Genomic DNA, 21,290 nt, shown 5'->3' with positions numbered 1-21,290 from the left:
CAGACTCGATAGTGCCTTCCCCAGTCATTACCGTTTACCCCCCAGCAGCAAGCTGGGTACTCATTTTACCGACCTCGGAAGGATGGAAGGCTGAGTCAACCTTGAGCCGGCTGCTGGGATTGAACTCCCAGCCTCATGGACAGAGCTTCAGACAGCATATCACTGCCTTACCACTCTGCGCCACAAGAGGCTCTATATAATGCAGGGGTAGTCAAACTGTGGCCCTCCAGATGTCCATGGACTACAATTCCCAGGAGCGAATGCTGGCAGGGGCTCCTGGGAATTGTAGTCCATGGACATCTGGAGGGCCACAGTTTGACTACTCCTGATATAATGTATACAATAATGTAATTAAAAACATAGGGCCTGAATATCAGACTGCATTAAAAGGAATCAAGAATCAGTTTTACATAAGCTATTACAAATACATCAGACAAAGTTGATGATAAATATCAAATGATCATATACATTTTGACCTCAAGAGCTTTCTTCAGGGGTCAGTAGCAGTTATAGTGGAAGAACAGTTTTTTTTATACCTTGCTTCTCACTATCCAAAGGAGTTTCTCTAGATGACAATCACCTTCCCTTCCTATTCCCAGAAGACACCCCTTGAAGTAGGTGGGGCTTAGAGAGCTCTGAGAGAACTGTGACTGGTCCAAGGTCACCCAGCTGGCTGCATGTGGGGGAGGCGTGGGGACTCAAACCTGGTTCTCCAGATTAGAGGTCGTCGCTCTAACCCCACACTGGCTCGTATAACATAGATGTTAGAAACACATCCAGAAAATAAACTGTATCAACCAGAACCAGGTGGTATTATAGTGCGGTTTGATGTTAGATTATAAAGCAAATGATGGGTCCTGTCACATGGTAACTATGTTCACACATGAATTATCCATTGATACTACAATCTGGTACAGAATTTCAAGGGCATTTCCACACATCGTCAAAAATAGCATTACATCAGCTGAGTGGCGTAAATCCACATATAATTGCAACTCCTGGCTCCTCCTCACCTTTTTGCTGTCCCGCTCTTCTCTGCCGCTATTTCATGCTTCTTCCCTCAGCAAATGTTGCTGGAAATGGTGGAAGAGAGCAACGCAATTTATATGCAACTCTCTTTCACCTGTCAATCAAGCCAGGAAGCCAATCGCCTTTCTCCATGCTTTAAAGGGCCTGCAATGCCTGCTAATTTTTAAAAACTCAATACTTCTCTGTTGAAACGCCCATGCATCTAATCAAAGATGCACTCACTTATGGAATCTTGATTCTTTTAAAAATCTCGTTCCTGATTGGTGGTTGGGGGAAACCTTAGAGAGGCATGCTTTGTGCTACAACTTTGGGGAATTTTTTTTTTGCCTTTGCTTGCACAATTTAACTATTCATTGCTCCAGGCAGTTCACTTAAAAAAAAAAAACAACTCCCATCTCCAGGAGAAATGAGAAGGAGCTGGGTGAAAGGGTGGGACATTGGAGGTGCAGATAGCACTTCTTCGCCTCCATACATTTTTTTTGCTGATGGCCTGCTGTTTGCTCTTCATTAGCTAGCACTACATAGGTTGGTGAATCCACTTTTTGGGATTCACCAACTAGCACCTTAAGATGGAGGATGTAGCCGGCTGTTTACTGCTCAGATGCTGCATGTTGGCAACGTCATGTGGAAGGGCCAGAATATAACAACAACAAAAGGTAAGTATCCCACTAATTTAAAGGATGCAGAAATCCCCCAAGTGTTTCTTGACATGTGTGTCATCAGTGAGCAACAAAATAGTTACAGTTTTGGGATGCCATGGCGAGAGGGAAACAGAAATAACCTGGAGCAAAAAAGTGAGGGAGAGAGAAAGATGGAGGCTCCCCTTCTCTCCATCCCTCTCCAAATCCCCCCAGTAGATTTTTAAGTAGATGCAAGGGAACATCCCACGATGACACTCTTCAACGGTATCAATGTAAGTGTAGATTTCTGGTTTTTTGCAAATTAACTTACTGCTCTGTGCCTCATAGCTAAGCAATCTTCTCTGATTGGCCAGGGTGTCAGTTCAAAGACTTCCTGGTTCCCGGTTGCTAGGCTTCCCTCCCTGTTTTAAAGTGACTGTGCTTCCGAAGGGTAGATTCAAGCAGGTAGCCATGTTGGTCTGAAGTAGCACAACAAAAATAGAGTCCAATAGCACCTTTAAGACCAACAGAGATTTATTCAAGGCATGAGCTTTCACCCACACTTCTCTCAGCAGAGATTTGCTTCGTTCTCTGAGAGGCTGCTGCTGGCCTGGGAGTCAAAAGAGAAGAAATAAAGCACTAGTGCCAGCTGGAGTCACCTAACCCCCCCCCCCAAACAAGTTCAGGAAAGGTTGTTCAGCTTCATGATCACCGCTCGTCTCTCCCCCCTCCCCTCTCTGAGCTTCCTTAATCAAGTGCAGAAGGCTTTCTGTTTCAATTCAGAGGGGGGGGGGGAGAGAAAGACCTAGGTTCAAATCGATCTGAATTCAGCAGGATCCACGGTGGGGGAAAAAAGTAAGTGCAGAATCATCCCAGGGCTAACATTATTGCAGCCTGTAGAAATCCAAGATACTGACTGCAGGGGGCAATAAGGGTTTTAGGGATATAAAGTAGCACGGAACCCCTGGCTGGAGGAGTCCACAAAATGCTTCCCCCCCCAGCACTGTTAGCACCTGTCAAAGCCATATTTTTGCCCTTTGTTCTTCTGCTCTGTTTTCCGTCTTGTATAATTGATTGAGTTAGGTGTGAATTGTTATTGTCGGGGAGTTGGCTAACTCTGGAATTCTGGCTCTGCTGTTTGGATTCCTGGGAAAGCGTTATCTTCTTCTTCAGTCTTGTAACTGCAAGCCTTGGTTGGGTCTTCCTGCCTAGACTGGGTGTGTCATCTGGGTTTTTTCCTACCCAAAGGGACAGGTGAGGGGGAGCCTGGAAGCTCAAGGTATAAACAGAAGAATGGATTCTGGGAAGGTAGTTTTAGCAAAGACCTTAGAGATGTTAGCATCGTCGTATCTTCAATAAAGAGATTTTGTTCTTATGGGGGCAATTGGCAGTCGCCACCTACATCTGCTCTGGGCCAAAGAGCTTGGCCACAATGACAGAGCTTCTGTGGCAAGGCATGGTACCGACTCCAACGGAGTGACTCCATAGGTGACTGCTTACTTACCAAGCCCTACAGGACTGTTCTTGCAGGGGACAAGTTATCACTGATAAACCAAGGAAACAATCCCTGGGACTATGGAATCAAATGGCACATCACATTGTTGGATGATGAGATTCTGCCCTGCAAAAAGCAAAGTAAAGACAAACACCAGGAGAAATGGTTCCAAAACAAAGATATGTTTTATTCAATACCTTTTGTATAAAAAGACTTTAGAAAAGAACACCTTGTTTTTTCAACGCTTCTTTTTAAAAAATCATTAAATAGTCTTTGCTTTTATTATTAAAATACGGCAAATAAATAGAGTTTTCGACTTCCTCCTCCTGCTGCAGCAATTCCACACCCCTCCCCAGTAGTCAAGATTGTGGCAAAATCTACAGGCCATGGGATCCAATTGGACCCTGTTCTTTGCCACGCTGCCAACATCTTTTTCCCACGTGAAAACAAAGGCAGTATTTATCCAGCTTCCGTTGCAAAATTGTAAACTCCGGTGCTTCTTGTATAAGTCAAGAAGTGTCCACAAAGAAAATGATTTCTGCTTTTCTTCTCGCTTTTTTTTCAGTGCACACACACACACACACTAACACACACACAAAGAGAGAATTCTGTAACACGTGAATGAATTCCCATGGACAAGGTCTAATCCCGAATTACAGCAAAGTCTGGCTCCCCCAACCTTGGTGAGCTCCAACGTGGCCCCAACCTTGAACAGACCGCCAACAAGAAAGACACTCCCCTCCCATAATAATCTTCCTGGTACAATGAGATCACTTCCTGTGTGCTCCACCCCGGAGGTGGCTGCATTTCGAGTGAGAAGGCAGAGGCGCGCTGGTGCTTCGTGCATGAAATGCTCAATAAATAAACTGAGGTCTGAAACGGTTTGCTCCCCTCCCAGTCAAAGCGGGAGAGAAGGGCAACACTTGGCAGCCCTTATTGTCCCATCAGATAAAACGGTATCCTCCCTGAGATACAGGAAACGCGGAGTGGCGTGCCCCCGCTCCACCCTGGGCTGCTCTCTGCTCTCAGAGCTCGGGCTGCATCCCGTGAGTCTTGATTTCTGGTCCTGCCAGGGAGGCAGCCTTCAGGATCCCCCACCACTAACGGTTGACCCAGCTCACACCTGGATGCTATAGAAATCAACTCGTTTCCGGCAGCACCTCCTAATCCACACCCAGTACAGCGAGATCATGGAAGCCCAGTAGCCCAAATATATGGCCGAGCCGGACAGCAGGTACCAGATCTCAGTCTGCTTGGCCTCCGTTGTCCAGTCTGCCTGGGCCTCTAGGCAGATGGTGTAGATTATGCCCCCCAAGAGCAGCAGGCCCCAGATGGAAACGGGCAGCAGGGGCATGTAGTTCCCCACCATTTTCTTCCTCCCGGAAGTGCCCCAACTGCTCTTGTTCATGGTGGCGATGGCGAAATACTTGGCCGGGAGGAGACCGCCCATGTAGAGCACGGCGTAGAGCGACATGAAGATCATGACGGGGTTCCCCCGTAGCCAGCAGGCATAGAGGGCCTTCACGCAGGCCACCAGCTGGACGCAGAGCAAGACCCAGATGATGTCCCACAAGTTGGCCCCGTAAAAGAGCCGCAGGACAGTGGCTGTGACGAAGAAGGGGAAGATGCCGGAGACCACCGACTCGTAGGTCATCCACAGGTGGTGGCGATGCCACCAGAGGGCGTTGTAAAGCCACTCGCGGAAGTAGGACTTGGTCCAGCGGGTTTGCTGGGCCAGCCATCGGAGGAACAAGGACGGCGTCTCTGAATAGCAGCGAGAGCGGGCAGTGTACCTGCAAGGAGGAGGAGGAGGAGGAGAAAATTAACATAGTGCAGAGGGTTGGACTAGATGACCCAGGAGGCCCCTTCCAACTCTATTATTCTATGATTCTATGTTTCTATGAACAAAATGCTGGTTCGGCTGCCTCACCTTCTGAGATTAGGTGGGCGGCGATGCAGAGGGTCTTCTTGGTAGGGGCACCAAAACTCTGAAACTCTCTTCCAAGAGAGATCTGCCCATCTCCGTTTTTTATTTTGTTTTGTTGGGCAGCCATCCTTCTGCCCTGTCCAATGTTTTGTTGGGCTTATGTGTTCGTATGAATTTTAGCTTGAGTTTTAATTGTTTTGATCATGTGAGTGGGTGTTTACTAAAACTAATACTAAAACTAATACTAAAACTAATACTAAAACTAATACTAATACTAGAGCCACTTGTGGCACAGAGTGGTAAGGCAGCAGACATGCAGTCTGAAAGCTCTGCCCATGAGGCTGGGAGTTCGATCCCAGCAGCCGGCTCAAGGTTGACTCAGCCTTCCATCCTTCCGAGGTCGGTAAAATGAGTACCCAGCTTGCTGGGGGGTAAACGGTAATGACTGGGGAAGGCACTGGCAAACCACCCGTATTGAGTCTGCCATGAAAACACTAGAGGACGTCAACCCAAGAGTCAGACATGACTCGGTGCTTGCACAGGGGATACCTTTACCTTTAATACTAATACTAATAAACATTTTCATTTGTCAGCTGCCTTGGTGGCCCTTATCCAGGCAGAAAGTCAGCGTTTATGAGCCAACCAGAGGCTCGGCATATCGCCAGAAGGATCTGCCCCGCTGTTCTCCCAAAGAACCCAGGCATCTTAAGCCTCCTTACTTTGTGGCGTAGCCGATGCTCAGCATCCTGTTGGTGAGGTGCCGGTCGTCCCCAAACGTACAGTGGGTGCCCAAGAATTTCTGATTGTACCACGACTCCAGGAACTGCTGCAGGAGGTCATTCCTATACAGGCCTGCCGGGATCAGAAGTGAGAAGAGATAAGGCAGGGGTAGTCAAACTGCGGCCCTCCAGATGTCCATGGACTACAATTCCCAGGAGCCCTCTGCCAGCGAATTGTAGTCCATGGACATCTGGAGAGCCGCAGTTTGACTACCCCTGAGATAAGGGGAAAGGCCGAGCGGAACAGGAACGCGTAACTGGAATATTCTAGCAATTACGTGTTGGGTTTGAGGCAACAAGGGAATGCAGTGGAAATTCTGTACCCAGAGATCAGCTCCTGGGCGGGGACCATCTGCCCCGCCCCAGATAAAGCTGCATTTCACAAATTACTTATGCTTCACGTTGGGTTGCTAATTGGGAATTTCCTTGCGATTTCGTAGGTGAGTCCTCAGTGGCGTATAATTCCATAAAACCCACCCTCCAAGAGGCAGTATTTTCTCCGGGGACGCTGGTTTTTCTAATACAGAGATCAGTTGTCAGATCAGTTGGGAGATCTCCAGGCCCCACCTGGAGGGTTGGCAGCCGTAGCTAGATGGGGGAATGCAAGGTAATGCTAGGAAATAAAGTCAGCTGATGTTGTCCCTTCTGAACTAGCATGACTGTGAAGAGAGAAAGAAAAAGCTAAATCCTGTCTTCAGTTGGCCTAAAAATTTACGTCCTCATACTGGGGAATAGGAGCTTTGCAGTGTTGGGATCTTTAGCAGTAGTCACAGAGACTAGGGCCCATTCCACACACATAGGAGATTGCACTTTCAATGTGCTTTGGCAGCTGGATTTTCCTGTGCAGAACAGGAAAATCTACTTCAAAAGTGCATTGAAAGTGCATTATCTATTATGTGCAGAAAAGGCCCAGGCTAAAATCTGACCCCCTGAGCTACCCATTTGCCTCAAGCACAGGAGGAAAGGGAGATATACAACATCAGCCTCTAAGATTCACACACAACAGGAAGCAGTGCAGCAAGGGGAATTGTGGGAAGATGGCTCCCAGCTGCACACAGTCAGCTGAGATGCTGCTTCTCTCCTGTTGCCGGTGCTTCAACCTTGAGTGTGGCCAGAGACATGAAGAAGAGTTGGTTCTTATATGCCGCTTTTCTCTACCCGAAGGAGTCTCAAAGTGGCTTACATTCACCTTCCCTTTCCTCTCCCCACAACAGACTCCCTGTGAGGGAGGGGAGGCTGAGAGAGCCCTGATCTCACTGCTCGGTCAGAACAGCTTTATCAGTGATTTGGCGAACCCAAGGTCACCCAGCTGGCTGCATGTGGGGGAGTGGGGAATCAAACCTGGCTCTCCAGATTAAAAGTCCACACTCATAACCACTACGCCAAGCCTTTTGGCCTGAGCCAAAGGGTTTTTGGGCCTTAATCCCTGTGCCTTGGATCCTTGTTGGACTGTAGCCCAGTACAGGATGTTTCCCTCACTGTGTTTTTCCCCCTTCTTCCTTCTTGGATTATGAAAGGGGCCGCCAAGTTACAGCTGACTTATGGCCACCCTGTAGAGTATTTAAGGCAAAAAGAGGAACTGGTTTTTTTGTACCCCACATTTTACTACCCAAAGGAGTCTCAAAGCGACCTACAATCCCCTTCCTCTCCCCACCACAGACATCTGTGAGACAGGTGACGCTGAGAGAGCTCTGAAAGAACTGTAACTGGCCCAAGGTCATCCAGCTGGCTGCCTGTGGAGGAGGAGTGGGGAGTCAAACCCAGTTCTCCAGGTCAGAGGCTGCTGCTCTTAACCAGTATCCTGCATTTGCTCCCATTTCCACCCAGGGCATTTCTTTCCTTGCATTGTACTTTGTTTAGGAATGCCCTAAACCAGGGGTCATCAACCCCCGAGCCGCAAAAGCCACGGTACCGGGCCGCCGGCAGCTGTGCCTGGCTCCCCCCGCCCGCAGGGAGAAGGAAGGGAAGAGGCAGCCGCAGCCGCCGGCACAATGGTGACGCAAACGCGCATGCGTGCAGTTGCCGCGCATGGTCGTTAGCGCCACCTGGTGGTGAAAACGCACATGCGCGGCAACTGCGCATGCGCGTTTTCGCAGCACCCGGGCCGTCGGCTCTCCCCTCACCCCGGAGGCGGTCCCTGACCTGAGAAAGGTTGGGGACCGCTACCCTAAACAAATAAACAAACAGAAACCAACCAATCCATACCCAGGGGTCCGCTGATGCAGGAGACGCAGTCAAAATAAGACTGGCAGGCCCGTTCGATGTTGAAGGCCATCCAGTAGCGGAGGCTGCTCATGAAGCTGATGTAGGAGTCGGAGAGGTTGAGGATCCGCACGTCCCCCCCGACGGCCCCGTAGCGCTCATTCGATTCCAGCACCTTCACCAGTTCCACTGTGGCCACCGGCTCCAGCTTGGTGTCCGAGTCGCAAACCTAGAAGGTGCCGAGACATTTCATGGTTGGGGGAGAGGGGTCACCCCTGGAATAACCTGAAGGGATCTACGTGGAGCTGAACACTCAATGATGGGTCAGGGGGAGTTTGGACAACAGAGTCTCACACCTAAACCTCGTCTCCTCGCTTGGGTCTTAGAATCTGCAAGTCAAAGTGATGACCTCCATGGCTGAATGACCTCCAAAGCGAAGACCTCCATGGAGGAATGAACCATCCGTGGTTGAAATTTCACAGCCATTCTCGAAATACACAAGGAATTCGCCTAGTACATGCGGCTGCTATAAGAACACGCACCGTAACCAAGAGATGCACTAACCGGTCTGGGACTTTGACCAGCCAGCTCACCTGGTTCCTCTACTTCTTGGTCAAAGTGGCCCTGGAGGAGAGCTAGTTGCTGACCCAAATTTGGAACCTGGGCCCTTCATGTTGTTTGTTTGCTGTGCAGTGTGTTTCTCCAAGGCTAGGAGCTTCGGTTCGTGCACAACCAGTGACTCGGCAGAGTGCAACGCATCCCACATCTGAGCAAAAAGCAGCACTCTGGAGGAATACCTTCACTCTGAATACAAAGAGGCCCAAACTTAATCAAGGTTTAGGATCTAAGCCACATGGTTTCCCCACACGGTTGCCGTGGTGCCCGCTGACACCTTTCCTGGCACCCATCAAGTGGCTTTAGAAAGTGGGCCCTTGCCCAGCTGGGCTTCTGATTGGCCACTGGAGATCTGATGGACTGGGCAGATTAAAATAACCTTGTTTCAGTGGTACTCCCGCAGCGTTGGTTTGATTCTCTCACTCCTCTTTCCCAGTGTATTTTATAAACTAGCGCTATTCTCCAATGCCCTCGAGTTTCTTCCGTGCATATATGGTTCTGGCTCCTGAGGCAGCCATTTTGGGGCGGGTGCCACCTAACATGGCAGCCATTTTGTGGTTGCGCCCACTAACTCTGTCAGAATTCCATAGGCTCCCACCTGCTCAAAAAATTTGGGGGCCCTTGATCTAAGCCCAAGGATGAACATATAATTTGGGACACTTTGGCATGTAAAGGGTTTTAGGTGGGATTAGGTCAGATTTCAATGGTCCCAACAAGTGTAACTAAGAAGATGATTAATGGCAAACAAAGATGGAGGGAGGATCTACATTAGAGACTGATAGGGATAAGTTTATGACTTCCCGAATGTTAAAAGCTGTTCCTGACACCAAGGGATGCCAACATAAGCACAGGTGACTTGGACACCAGCCTGGGTCACTGGGCTTGTAAAGAGTTTTTGCTTTGCGATATTTCCCATTATCATGATGCAGAATAAGCTTCCTCATGAAAATATCCAGAAATTCCATCTTTTAACCTTTTTAACGAAATCACTGCGCTCGCTGTGACTTGTTCCCTGACGCAAGAAAAACAGCATGGCAGACATTCTGCGGAACAAAGGAAAACGAACCGAAGCTCTTGTGCCAAGTATAAAACCCGAATGCTATAATACAGATTATGCAAATGCAATTAGGCAAATACTTCCTTGTTTTGCTCCATGGTTTCTGCTCCTGAACACGTCAGGCACAACGCAGGCCCTTGGAACCCACCCTCCCCCCAAACCCATGGAAATCCCCCTCAGGGGATGCAGACCCCTCCTCCCCCATTTCAAAATGAAACCTAAAGTTCCCAGAATGCTGAATTCTTCACTCAATCTAATCTTGGACTTTCCTGACCCTATGTGAGTCTCTTCCAGCTCTGTCCCTATTTAAGCTTAGAGCAGCGGTTCTCAAGCGCTCTAATGCCGTGACCCCATACAGCAGTGATGGCGGTAGTGCGCGCGCATGTGTGCATGCGCCGCCGCTCCTGCTCACCACGGTGCTCGCCTCCTCCACACCACCTCGGTGATCTCCCTGAGCTTCTGTGAGCTCTGAGATGATGTGGAGGAGACCAGCGCCATGCCGCCACCACCGCCAGGCTGTCGTAGTGACCCCCGGGAAAGGGGGTCTTGAGGGGTCGCGACCCCCACATTGGGAACCACTGGTTTAGAGGTTGTCATAGGAGCCTAGCAGAACCTAGGAAGATCTACAATGAGAGACGGTTTACACATTACTACAAATCTTCCAGTGCACATCCATTCAGGAGAGTAGGGCTGTCAGGTGCAGGTTGGTTGAAGCCTGAGGAGAGAAAGGTTTGGGAAAGGGAGGGGCTTCAATGGGGTATAATGCCACAGAGCCTGCCTCCCAAAGCACCAGGTGGATTGATCTCTGTCACCTGGTGAACAGTTCTTCCAGGAGGTCTCCAGTCTCCACCTGGAGATTTGAAAATCAAGATGGCAAGGTAGAAATAAACATCGGAGGACATGTGTCCAGAAGGGGGCAAAAATGGGCCGCTCAATGAATCCTGTATGTTTCTGAAGAATTCGTTTCAACCGAAGGCCTCAATCAGGGCCAAGGCCTTTTCGGTCCTGGCTCCAACCTGGTGGAATGAGCTCTCGAAAGAGCTGAGGGCCCTGCCAGAGCTACCAGCTTTCCGTAGGGCCTGCAAGACAGAGCTCTTCCGCCAGGCATATGGTTGAGGCCAGGGCGGGGTCTCGGCGTTACCATCAGAGGATCCCCCAGGGAAGATCTGGTTCCGCGCTCCCATCGGAAGAGAACTTGGCCCTCCGGCTGAATTGGGGGATAAGGGGCGGGGTGTTTACAATCTCTAAGGGTAGTGATTGCTGTCTGCTTGGTTTCTGATAAGGGCTGTTTTTATGGGTTTTTTATGGGATTTATTGTTTGCTGACGGTAATGACTGGGGAAGGCACTGGCAAACCACCCTGTATTGAGTCTGCCATGAACAAGCTTGAGGGTGTCACCCCAAGGGTCAGACATGACCTGGGGCTTGCACAGGGGATACCTCTACCTTTTAATTGTTTGCTGGGGGTGATTGAGGGCAAAAGAAGAAGGGGATGACAGAGAATGAGGTGGCTGGCTGGAGTCACTGAAGCAGTCGGTGTGAGCTTAAATGGACTCCAGGGAATGGTAGAGGACAGGAAGGCCTGGAGGATCATTGTCCATGGGGTCGCGATGGGTCGGACATGACTTCACAACTAACAACAGCAATTGTTTTATACTTGTAAATCACTGCGAGATTTTCCGAGACCAGCGGTATAAAAATCGGAAAATAAGTAAGTAAATAAAAGTAAGTAAGTAAGTAAGTAAGTAAGTAAGTAAGTAAATAATTTAATCTTATATTTCAACTGGAGATTGATATTAAGCTCAGCGAGAAGGAAAGTATCATTCTGTAGCCAAAATTGAATTTATTTTATTGGTGTAGTAACTGGGGTAACTTGCTTTGTAACTGTTTTTAAAATTTTATTGTGGTCACAGAATGATGATATATTATTCTCTGTAATTCTCAGCCGTTAACATTCAACTGGGGAAGTCCAGCAAAACTAGTTCATATCTAAGATGTGTTGGTTGTTATTTGATGATGACTATGAAAGATATTGAAGACAAGATACTTTTCTTCTTGCTCAGCTTAATGTTGACTTCCAGTTGAAATATAAGACTATATTCTTTGGAAACTTGGAGGATTTTTGCTGCCACGTGGTCTTTTCCTGGCATAGGCTCATGGGAATTGTAGTCTATGGACATCTGGAGAGCCATGATTTGGCCAACCTTGTTCTAGAGCATACTCTTTGGTCTCACAGACTGACAAAATGTAAGATCCCTGGCTAATGCTACGTGTCTATTGACCACACACTCTAGAGCAGGGGTAGTCAAACTGCGGCCCTCCAGATGTCCGTGGACTACAATTCCCAGGAGCCCCTGCCAGCGAATGCTGGCAGGGGCTCCTGGGAATTGTAGTCCACGTACATCTGGAGGGCCGCAATTTGACTACCCCTGCTCTAGAATGTTGTAATGTGCAGAAATTCCTCACAAGTTAACTCAACGGGAAAAAGGTTTTCCTGAAGGCAGAATGCTTGGGGAGGGGACCACTATGAGAAATTCATCAGATGGCCGCATAAACCATCATATTAGGGATGCCAGCCTCCAGGTGGGACTGGGATTCCCCTGGAATTACACATCATCTCCAGGCTAGAGATCAATTCTTCTGGAGAAAATGGATGCCTTGAAGAGGGGGTGTGCTCCATGGCATTGTACTCCACTGAGATCTGTTTCTTCCCCAGGTTCCACTCCCAAATCTCCAGGAACTTCCCAATCTGTATCTAGCAACTCTACCCCCCACCCCACCCCACCCCGACACTGACCAAAGGGGATCTGGGAACCCTAAAATATATAAATCGAAAAACCTGTCTTGAAACTGAGTCAAGCCACAGGTCTCTCTATGTGTCGTTACGTCTGAGGCTGATAATTTCTCCTGATTTGCATCCTGGGATTCATGAATGAAAGATGCCAGAGATTGAACCGGAGACCACTTGCATACAAAACTCAAATACTGCTGAAGTACAGCGTCAGAGTATATTACAAACAGGAGCGATGGTTTCCAACAAGGACCTGGATTATCTACCGTATTTGCCGGAGTATAAGACGACTGGGCGTATAAGAAGACCCCCCAACATTTCCACTCAAAATACAGTACTATGGGCCTCTATGGGCAGCTATGTCTATCCCAATTGAAGTGCACCCGGTGTATAAGACGACCCCCCCACTTGGAGGCATGTTTTTCAGGGGGGAAAAGTAGTCTTATACGCCAGCAAATACTGTAGTTGGAGAACCGGACGGGCGCCGTTTACCTGGACGTAGTCCACCGAGTTGCCCAGGGCCTTGAAAGCGGTGTACATGACCTCCCTCTTCCCGCCCCATTTCTGCATGATGCAGACGCATCTCCGAGTCCGGATCAGCTCCTCCACAGCCAGCTGCCCCGGATCCTCCATGTCGATTTCGCTGTAGGCCGACGGCTCGTCCCCGGCCTGGTACCCACTGTCTCCCTCGTCCAAATCGATCTGAGGCTGATTGTGGTAGTTGTTCTCCCAGACAAAAGTCCCCACGTCCTCTCCAGCGAAGACCTCCTGGAACATGTCCATCATGTATCGGTCCTCGGGACTGTTGCCGTCGATCACCATGATAATCCGCAGCTTGTCCGAGGGGTACAAGGTCCCCTTGACGGATTGAAGGCACTCCCGGAGATAGACGGGGTCCTCCTGATAGGCCGAGATGGTCAGGGCCACCGTTTTGGTGTAGCTGCAAGCCAGTGAGCCCCTCCTCATCCTCTTGTGCTCCAGGAAGGCAAAGAAACTCTGGACAATGAGGTGGCCCGCCAGGAAGGCCCCGTAGAGGCCGAAGGCCATGATGTGGTACTGGTCAGAAACCAGCTGGACTCCTGTGATGTAGGCCCAAGCCAAGACCGACAGGATCAGCAAGGCAAACCCAACCGTGAGGATACGGCGGGCGGTCGAAACAAAGACCTTAGGGGCTTTGGCCACGTCCATCCCTGAAAGGAAACATCAAGAACCTGAGTTTTATTTATATCTACCTATGAGGCGTGGCTTCCCTCCCCTCCTCGTAGGACATTATGTGTTAAAATTGTGCCTGGAGTGGAGAGGGTTGATAAAGAGAGTTTTTTCTCCCGTTCCTCAAATATTTGGACTCGGGGCATCCAGCGAAGCTGGCTGGCAGTAGATTCGGGACAAATCAAAAGAAAGACTTCTTTACACAGTGAGAGATTAGAATGTGGAATTCGTTGCCAGAGGATGCAGTGATGGCCGCAGGTGAAAAACACCTTGGGAAAGGGGATTAGAGCAATTCATGCAGGACAGATCTACCAGTGGCTACTAGCTACGGTGACCAAAGGAAATCTCCCTGTTCAGAGGCAGTCAATCTCTGAATCCCAGTGCCAGGAACCAACACCCGGGGAAGGCCTCGGTCTCTATGTCCTCATGTTGGCCTTCCAGAGGAACTGGTTGGTTGCCACATGAGACACGATGCTGGACTAGAAGGACTATCAGTCTGATCCAGCAGAGCTCTTCTTGTGTTCTTACAAAAGCTACAACCTTGATGCTGTCACTAGCCCTCCAGAGGAACTGGTTGGGCCACTGTCTGACAGGATGCTGGACCAGATGGACCCCTGGTCTGATCCAGCAGGGCGTTACTTATGTTCTTATGACATGATTCCACAATCAAAAGATCATAGAGGAGCACAGAAGTTATCTTTAGAAGAAAGTTTCTAGTCCTCAAGAAAGGAAACTTAAGACTGTGGGTAATCCTGGCTATACTCAGAAGCCCAGCTAAAGAGGACACTTCCCAGTTTGAACCCGTGATTGAAAAGACCATAATAAATTATCCCTAACCATCCCCTCAAAAATCCTACTTTGCATAATTTATGCAGGTCACAGAATCTGCCATTTTCTAGACACAAAACCTGGATTCTCTGGGCAGAAAATTGTGTTTGATTTCCCTTCAAGCCAGAGTGTATGTACTCTTGTCTACAAAGAAAGGAAAATGAAAGTTCTCAAAGCAATTAGCCCTTAAACCAAGATTAACATTTAAAACAAGATCAAATGCAATAAAAGCAGAGAGTTGAGCTGTTAAAAAAGCAACTGTGTACAATTCCACTTCATGACCCATCAAGTTAAAAAAACACCAGGTTTGATTCTCGTTTGGATGTGAGCTTTAAAGAAAACGACTTGATCGCTGCTTTAGTCACTCTGAAGCGGTTCACACACGGAATTGATCAGCATTACATTTTAATATTTGCAGGGTAATACAGCTGTGGGTATGCCGGGCTGTGGGGCCGTGATATGGTAGCTTTAGTCCCCGACAGTTTGCCATTAACTGCGGCTGGCATCTTCTGAGGGAGGAGACAGAAAGAAGGGAATCTCTCCGTGTCATTTTGCCGTGTCCTACCTCTGAAATGGCCAGCCACACTTCCTGGCCGACAACAGGGAGTAAAACAACCAGACCACGGCCACACAGTCCAGAATCCCCACAACAGGCAACTCTTCCTCAGTAATATCAGGGCTCTCTCAGCCTCACCTCCCTCACAGGGTGCCTGTTGTGGAGAGAGGAAAGGGAAGGCGAATGTAAGCCGCTTTGAGACTCCTTCGGGTGGAGAAAAGCGGCATATACGAACCAACTCTTCTTCTTCTTCAGTAATATCAGGGCTCTCTCAGCCTCTCCTCCCTCACAGGGAGTCTGTTGTGGGGAGAGGAATGGGAAGGCGAACGTAAGCCACTTTGAGACTCCTTCGGGTAGAGAAAAGCGGCATATAAGTACCAACTCTTCTTATAATAATTGTTTGTAGAACGTCATAGCTCATTTTAGTGATTCCGGTTTCATTCTCTCCAGGCTGTGCAAGCTCTATGCACACGTCTCAGAGAGGATATGGTGGTGGGGGCCAGAATGTGCCACCAAGTCCCAGCTGAATTACGGGACCCTCATAGGGTTTTCCAAGGCCAGAGACATTCAGAGGTGGTTTGCCATGGCCTGCCTCTGGGTCACACCCCTGGTATTCCTTGGGGGTCTCCCATCCAAATTCGAGCCAGGGCCAACCCTGCCTAGCTTCTGAGATCTGAGGAGAACTGGTTAGCCCGGGTCCATTCTGCACAGAATGGTTGATGTACTTTTAATGCACTTGAGAATCAGATTTCCATGTTCTGCACATGAGAATCCAGCTGCAAAAGCATACAGAAAGTGCATTATTCTATGTGTGCAGAATGAGTGCAGGTCAAGACTCCAAGAAGGCAGGAATGTATTTATTTAGTTATTTATACCTCCGTTTTCTCTCAAAAAAGGAGCTAAAGGAGCTTACATCATTCTTATCTCCTTCACTTTATCCCGCTAGCAGCCCTGTTAGGCCAAGACGGTGTGACTAGCCAAAGGTCACTTTGCTCCCATGGCAAAGTGGGGATTGGGACCTCAGTCTAAGCCCTACATGGGACGAGCGGAAAAGCTCATATTTATCCATGCCTTGCTCGACATTGTTAACGTGAAAATTCACTGCATGAAAATAAAAGTCACTGAATGTAACTGAGAATGTTTCTGTAATCCATGACTGCATCCTTTCCCAAAAAAAAGAAGAGCTGTTTTTTTATACCCTGCTTTTCACTACCAGAAGGAGTCCCAAAGTGCCTTACAAACACTTTTCCTTTCCTCTTCTCACAACAGTCACCCTGCAAGGTAGAGAATTCCAAGAGAGCTGGGACTAGCCCAAGGTCACTCAGCTGGCTACCTATGGAGGAGTGGGGAATCAAACCTGCTCCTCTTAACCCTTGCACCATGGTGGCTGTATCCCAACACACAGCTGGGTGTCGTGGTTAGGAGGCAGACTTCTAATGTAGCGAACCGGGTTTGATTCTGCACTCCCCCACATGCAGCCAGCTGGGTGACCTTGGGCTCGCCACAGCACTGATAAAGCTGTTCTGACAGAGCAAGAATATCAGGGCTCTCTCAGCCTCACCCACCTCACAGGGTGTCTGTTGTGGGGAGAGGAAAGGGAAGGCAAATGTAAGCTGCTTTGAGACTCCTCCGGGTAGAGAAAAGCGGCATATAAGAACCAAGCATCTTCAGTAATATCAGGGCTTTCTCAGCCTCACCTTCCTCACAGGGTGTCTGTTGTGGGGAGAGGAAAGGGAAGACGAATGTAAGCCGCTTTGAGACTCCTTTGGGTAGAGAAAAGTGGCACATAAGAACCAACTGTTCTTCTGTGTTGCACCCCAAATTTCTGCATGACCAACAGAGACATCAGGAACTACCGTTTATATAGGATGGGGGACTGTCTATTCCAGGAATGAACCTTGGATTGACCTCTGGAAGGAACGATTGGGGAACTCACAACAGCTATGATCATCCCCCTCTTCCCATGATGGAGAAGAGGCTTTTCCATTTGGTTCCAAGACTGCTGGATATTCGCTCCCCCACCCCCTGGCATTTTTAAAATTCTCCACCCTGGGCACCTCCGTGCCAAAGACTTGCTAAACCGACCTCCTGGCAAGGTCTCAGAGTAAACCCATAAAAAAATAATTAACGAGGCCAATGAAGAGGCGTTTTCAAAGAATTACTGCCACTGGCACGAATGGGTCACTGAATAAACAGATGACAAAGTACTTAAAAGGGGACATGGAAACACCTCTCCCCCCCCCGTACCCCACCTCACAGCAACTGGGAGATCGAACCCCTCTCTATCCTCTCCCGATCTAGCCCCTCAAGATCAAGGTGGCCTCCTGGAACAACAAAACTCACGTGACCTTGCCAGTTCTATGGCCTACCACGGACTTTTGGAAGGCAACATGCAGGTGGTATATGCCCTTGATCGTGGCCGAAGCACGCAACCGGCACGGAAGGAAACATGCATGCCTTTCCGACCGCGACCACACGTCCGGATCAGTTACTTGCGCAGGCCTTTAAATACATCCAGAAGCAGATGAAAGGGCAGACAAGACACATTGTAAGAATGACAATGTGGGACATCTCCGTGATGATGGCTTTCTAGCCAAGCTGCACTGGACTGTGTTGGGTAAGAAAGCAAGGCCAGAGGTGGGAAAGCCACATTTCAGGTCTTTATTGCACTGCAAAAGTGGCCTTAACTTTCTCAGTCTCCCTACTGCAAAGTAGGACTGATCATTCTGGCCTACCTTGCAGGATCGTTTTAAGGACGATCAAATTGGTCAAATTACTAAGAGTAATCGGAACGAGGGCTCGCCACGTGTGATCTGTTAAGTTGGTCCTGTTTTTGCCTTTGATAAATAGATCTGGCAGGGTTATTATTTTTTTTGGAGGGGGGGCATGATTTCCAAAAACCTTCCGTACCTGTTTAGCCAAAAGGAGAAGGCGGAAAAGTCCCAATGCCCCTTAAGAAGCAAAACCTCTCTCGAGCCACTCTGCCCCTGGAAACAAACCTCTTTGCTTCGACGCATGTTCCGAAAACCGCCAGACGGATACATCAATCCTAAATTCTCTTTGGTTCGGATGACTTAGGAGGAAACACCTTTAGGGTAATGCAGCTCCTGGAATCCAGACGCCCTAACACAGTTGCTCAATTGGTGAGGAATGACTGAAGTTCAGCACACGGCCAACGTACAGCCCGGAACCAGATCAGTACTGAGATGGACATGCTGCGGATTGGCCTGCTGCAGGCCTAGAGCCGATGCAAAGATTTTGTACCTGCGTACAGACCTGGCGAAACCAGACCGTCCTGTCGCCGGAGACGCCACCCCCCACCTTTGCAATTCTTCCCCTCTCTATGCCAACGACCCAACCATCGCGGTTGCTAAAACAAAAGGCCTGGGAATCGAGGACAGGCGAGGGCAATTTTTACCCAATCACCTGTCATATTTATCGAGGCAATTTGTCAAAAACCACCCTCCCCATACACACTTTCTGCTTGAGGCACCCTAGAAATATCTTAGTAACCAGGGAGCGTTTCTGTCCTTTTACGTTGGACTCATGCAGGCAACTAGAGGGGTAGTCAAACTGCGGCCCTCCAGATGTCCATGGACCACAATTCCCAGAAGCCCCTGCCAGCGAATGCAGGCAGGGGCTCCTGGGAATTGTAGTCCATGGACATCTGGAGGGCCGCAGTTTGACTACCCTGAGCCTGGCTCCACACCATTCTTAATGTGGACTAGAAACACCCCCCTCCCATTTTACATCTCCAGTTTAAAAAAAAAGGACCAGGCAGTAGGTGGCAAGAAAGACCTCAGCCTGAGGCCCTGGAGAGCAGCTGCCAGTCTGAACTGGCAATACTGACCGCTCGGGTTTGATTCAGTATAAGGCAGTTTCATGCATTTTCATGTTAGAGCAGTGGTTCTCAACCTGGGGGTCGGGACCCCTTTGGGGGCTGAATGAGCCTTTCACAGGGGTCGCGGCAGGGCAAGCAGCTTGGCCGGGGGGGGGGGGGGCGCCATCTACACAACAGCCTTGCGGGGTAGATCGAGATAGAGCGTTCGTCTGTCTGGAGCAGCGGAAAAGAGCGAGATTGGCATGGTGGGACAAGAGGCAGAAGTGAACGGAGAAACCCCGGAAACAACCCCGATTTAAATACAATCACGAACAATGGATGTTCACGCCATTGGTCAGTTTCGGATTAATTTCTATGAAAGTACCCTTGCCTAATTTTATGGTTGGCGGTCACCACAACATGAGGAACTGTATTCAAGGGTCGCAGCATTAGGGAGGTTGAGAACCACTGGGCTAGAGGCTCAGAAATCTCTGTTTATTGCCACTTAATTCCCGGCCACCACTTTTAAAGCTTGCAAAATACTTGTGAGCCGGAGCATCTATCCCAGTTATTCCAGGCTAGGCTGCCCTGGTCTGGCAGGCACTAAAGTTAATTAATTAACTAGCAGACCCCGCTGGCCACGCAGCCCGTTGACTCTGGCCCCTGAAAGCCTTCCACAATTCATCTAACAACGCGCATCAAGGACCCCCCCCCCCTTTCTAAATCGGAGAGGTTTTTAAAACTTAATATTCATTCATTCATTTATTCATTCATCCCATTACTAGTCCTAATTTGGGGAGGGGGAGGGAAGCAGGGCGATTTGCTAGAAACCAACACCACCCACTCATCTACAAGGGCTGCCATGTCACGAGGACGGAAATGCACTTTGCACATGCTCCAGGGGACTTCGCCCTGTCCCGGATTAATTCCTCGACCCTGAAACTCAGGGGGTGATTTCGGCTCAGACCCTCCCCTGTCCCCAAAGGGGACTCCCTGGCCCACGAGATCCCCCCTCCCGACTCCCGGTTCCCCCGCCGGGAGTCCCCTTCCTCACCCACCTGCGGCGTCGGATCCGGAGCAGCCGGCGTCGGATCCGGAGCGTGGTTGACAGGCGGTCTGGGCTGTTTGATCTCTGGCGGGGGAAGCTTTTGAATCTCGGGTCGGGGGGAGGCGTCCTCCCTTTTGCGTCAGGCTGGGCCGGGCCCCTCTGAGCTCATCTTGAACAGTCACCCGCCTGCAACGCGTTTACACGAATCGAGACAACTCTTCCCCCATTTGCACACACGCTCCTTTTCCGTATGGGCTCCGCTCTCCTTGGGAGAAAAAAAAAAAGAAAGCAAGCAAGCGAAGAAAACCTCCAGCCTTTTTGTTTCTTCCTACCAGAAGAGGGCGCCGCTGGGCATGTGCAGAGTGCCATTTTTTCTCCCGCCCTTGGAATCCTTGGCCTCCGGCCAGTTTGCATTCTGGTTTAAAGGCGGGCGGGGAAGAGGGGCAGGGTCCACAGTTTGCAGGGAGTGGGTGGGTTTTTTTTTGGGGGGGGGCTAAAAATAACATTGCAATGCAGATTACGTTAGAAGAAGAAAAAAGAAATGCAACAGGCTTCCCGGAGGAGGAAAATTGGATTCCTGAAGTTCCGAAGAGAACCGGCTTAAGGAGAAGGGAGCGGGGGTGGGAGGCTACGTGGGCCAAAGACGGTCCGGAGGATTGGAGGGGGAAAACCCGCTGCCGGGAAGAGATTGCGGGAAGGGCGGCCTGGATTTAAAAAGTTTGCAGCTAGGCGGACCGAGGGAATACGCTTGCAGGGGGAGGAGGGGGTGGGTTGCCAGCCTCCAGCTGGAGATCCACGGGAAGGCCAGACCTCAGCCCTACCACGGTCCCTCCCCTCCACCACTCGGCCCCACCCCCCAAATCTCCATGAATCCCCCGGGCAAGAATTGGCAACCCGAGTCTGAAGATGAGGGTTAGGCTCCTTGCAGGGAGGGTGAGGAGAGCTCGAAGTCGGGAGCTGGGAGCTGTGAAACAGTTAAGGAGAGGCAGGTATTCAAACCAAGCCCCCTTTCTGGTGAGAAATCTGCATCTCCTCAAATCTGAGCCCTGTTTGTTTTTATTGACTCCCCATTCAAAAATTGAAATGCAGATTTCGGGGTATCTCAGGGGTTAGGGCCAAAATGCTTTGGTTGCCAGCTCTGGTCTGGGAAGGACCTGGAGATTTCAGGAGTGCTGCCTCCCAAGCGGGGTATAATGCCACAGATCCCACCTTGCAAAGCAGCCCTTTTCTCCAGGGGAAGTGAGGTGGTTTGTCTGGAAATCTATTGTAATAGTGGGAGATCTTGAAGTTCCGCCTAGAGCAGGGGTAGTCAAAC

The 21,290-nt window shown here is 49.5% G+C and overlaps 1 protein-coding gene across 1 annotated transcript; it reads right to left on the bottom strand.

Moving 5' to 3' along the window:
• Positions 1-3,310: 3,310 nt before the first annotated feature.
• LOC143837015 (hyaluronan synthase 1-like) lies at positions 3,311-20,252 on the bottom strand. Its single transcript, XM_077336414.1, has 5 exons — positions 19,986-20,252; positions 13,007-13,704; positions 8,056-8,281; positions 5,791-5,923; positions 3,311-4,937 (listed from the first exon to the last, which is right to left on the bottom strand). Exons 2-5 carry the CDS (start codon positions 13,700-13,702, stop codon positions 4,262-4,264), a joined length of 1,731 nt encoding a protein of 576 aa, XP_077192529.1. The 5' UTR covers positions 13,703-13,704; positions 19,986-20,252; the 3' UTR covers positions 3,311-4,261.
• Positions 20,253-21,290: the final 1,038 nt, after the last annotated feature.

The sequence above is a fragment of the Paroedura picta genome, chromosome 5 (genome assembly GCF_049243985.1).
Source record: "Paroedura picta isolate Pp20150507F chromosome 5, Ppicta_v3.0, whole genome shotgun sequence".
Classification (NCBI taxonomy): Eukaryota; Metazoa; Chordata; class Lepidosauria; order Squamata; family Gekkonidae; genus Paroedura; species Paroedura picta.
This window is presented reverse-complemented; position numbering and strand designations above follow the sequence as displayed.

What these genes read in the sequence shown, in the direction of transcription:
- LOC143837015 (XM_077336414.1), bottom strand. Translation starts at nt 13,702, where the DNA reads ATGGACGTGGCCAAAGCCCCTAAGGTCTTTGTTTCGACCGCCCGCCGT. An exon ending in ACTCGGTGGACTACGTCCAG is followed by an intron (nt 8,282 to 13,006) that starts GTAAACGGCGCC and finishes GGCACCTTCTAG; the next exon opens with GTTTGCGACTCGGACACCAA. An exon ending in CTGCATCAGCGGACCCCTGG is followed by an intron (nt 5,924 to 8,055) that starts GTATGGATTGGT and finishes TGATCCCGGCAG; the next exon opens with GCCTGTATAGGAATGACCTC.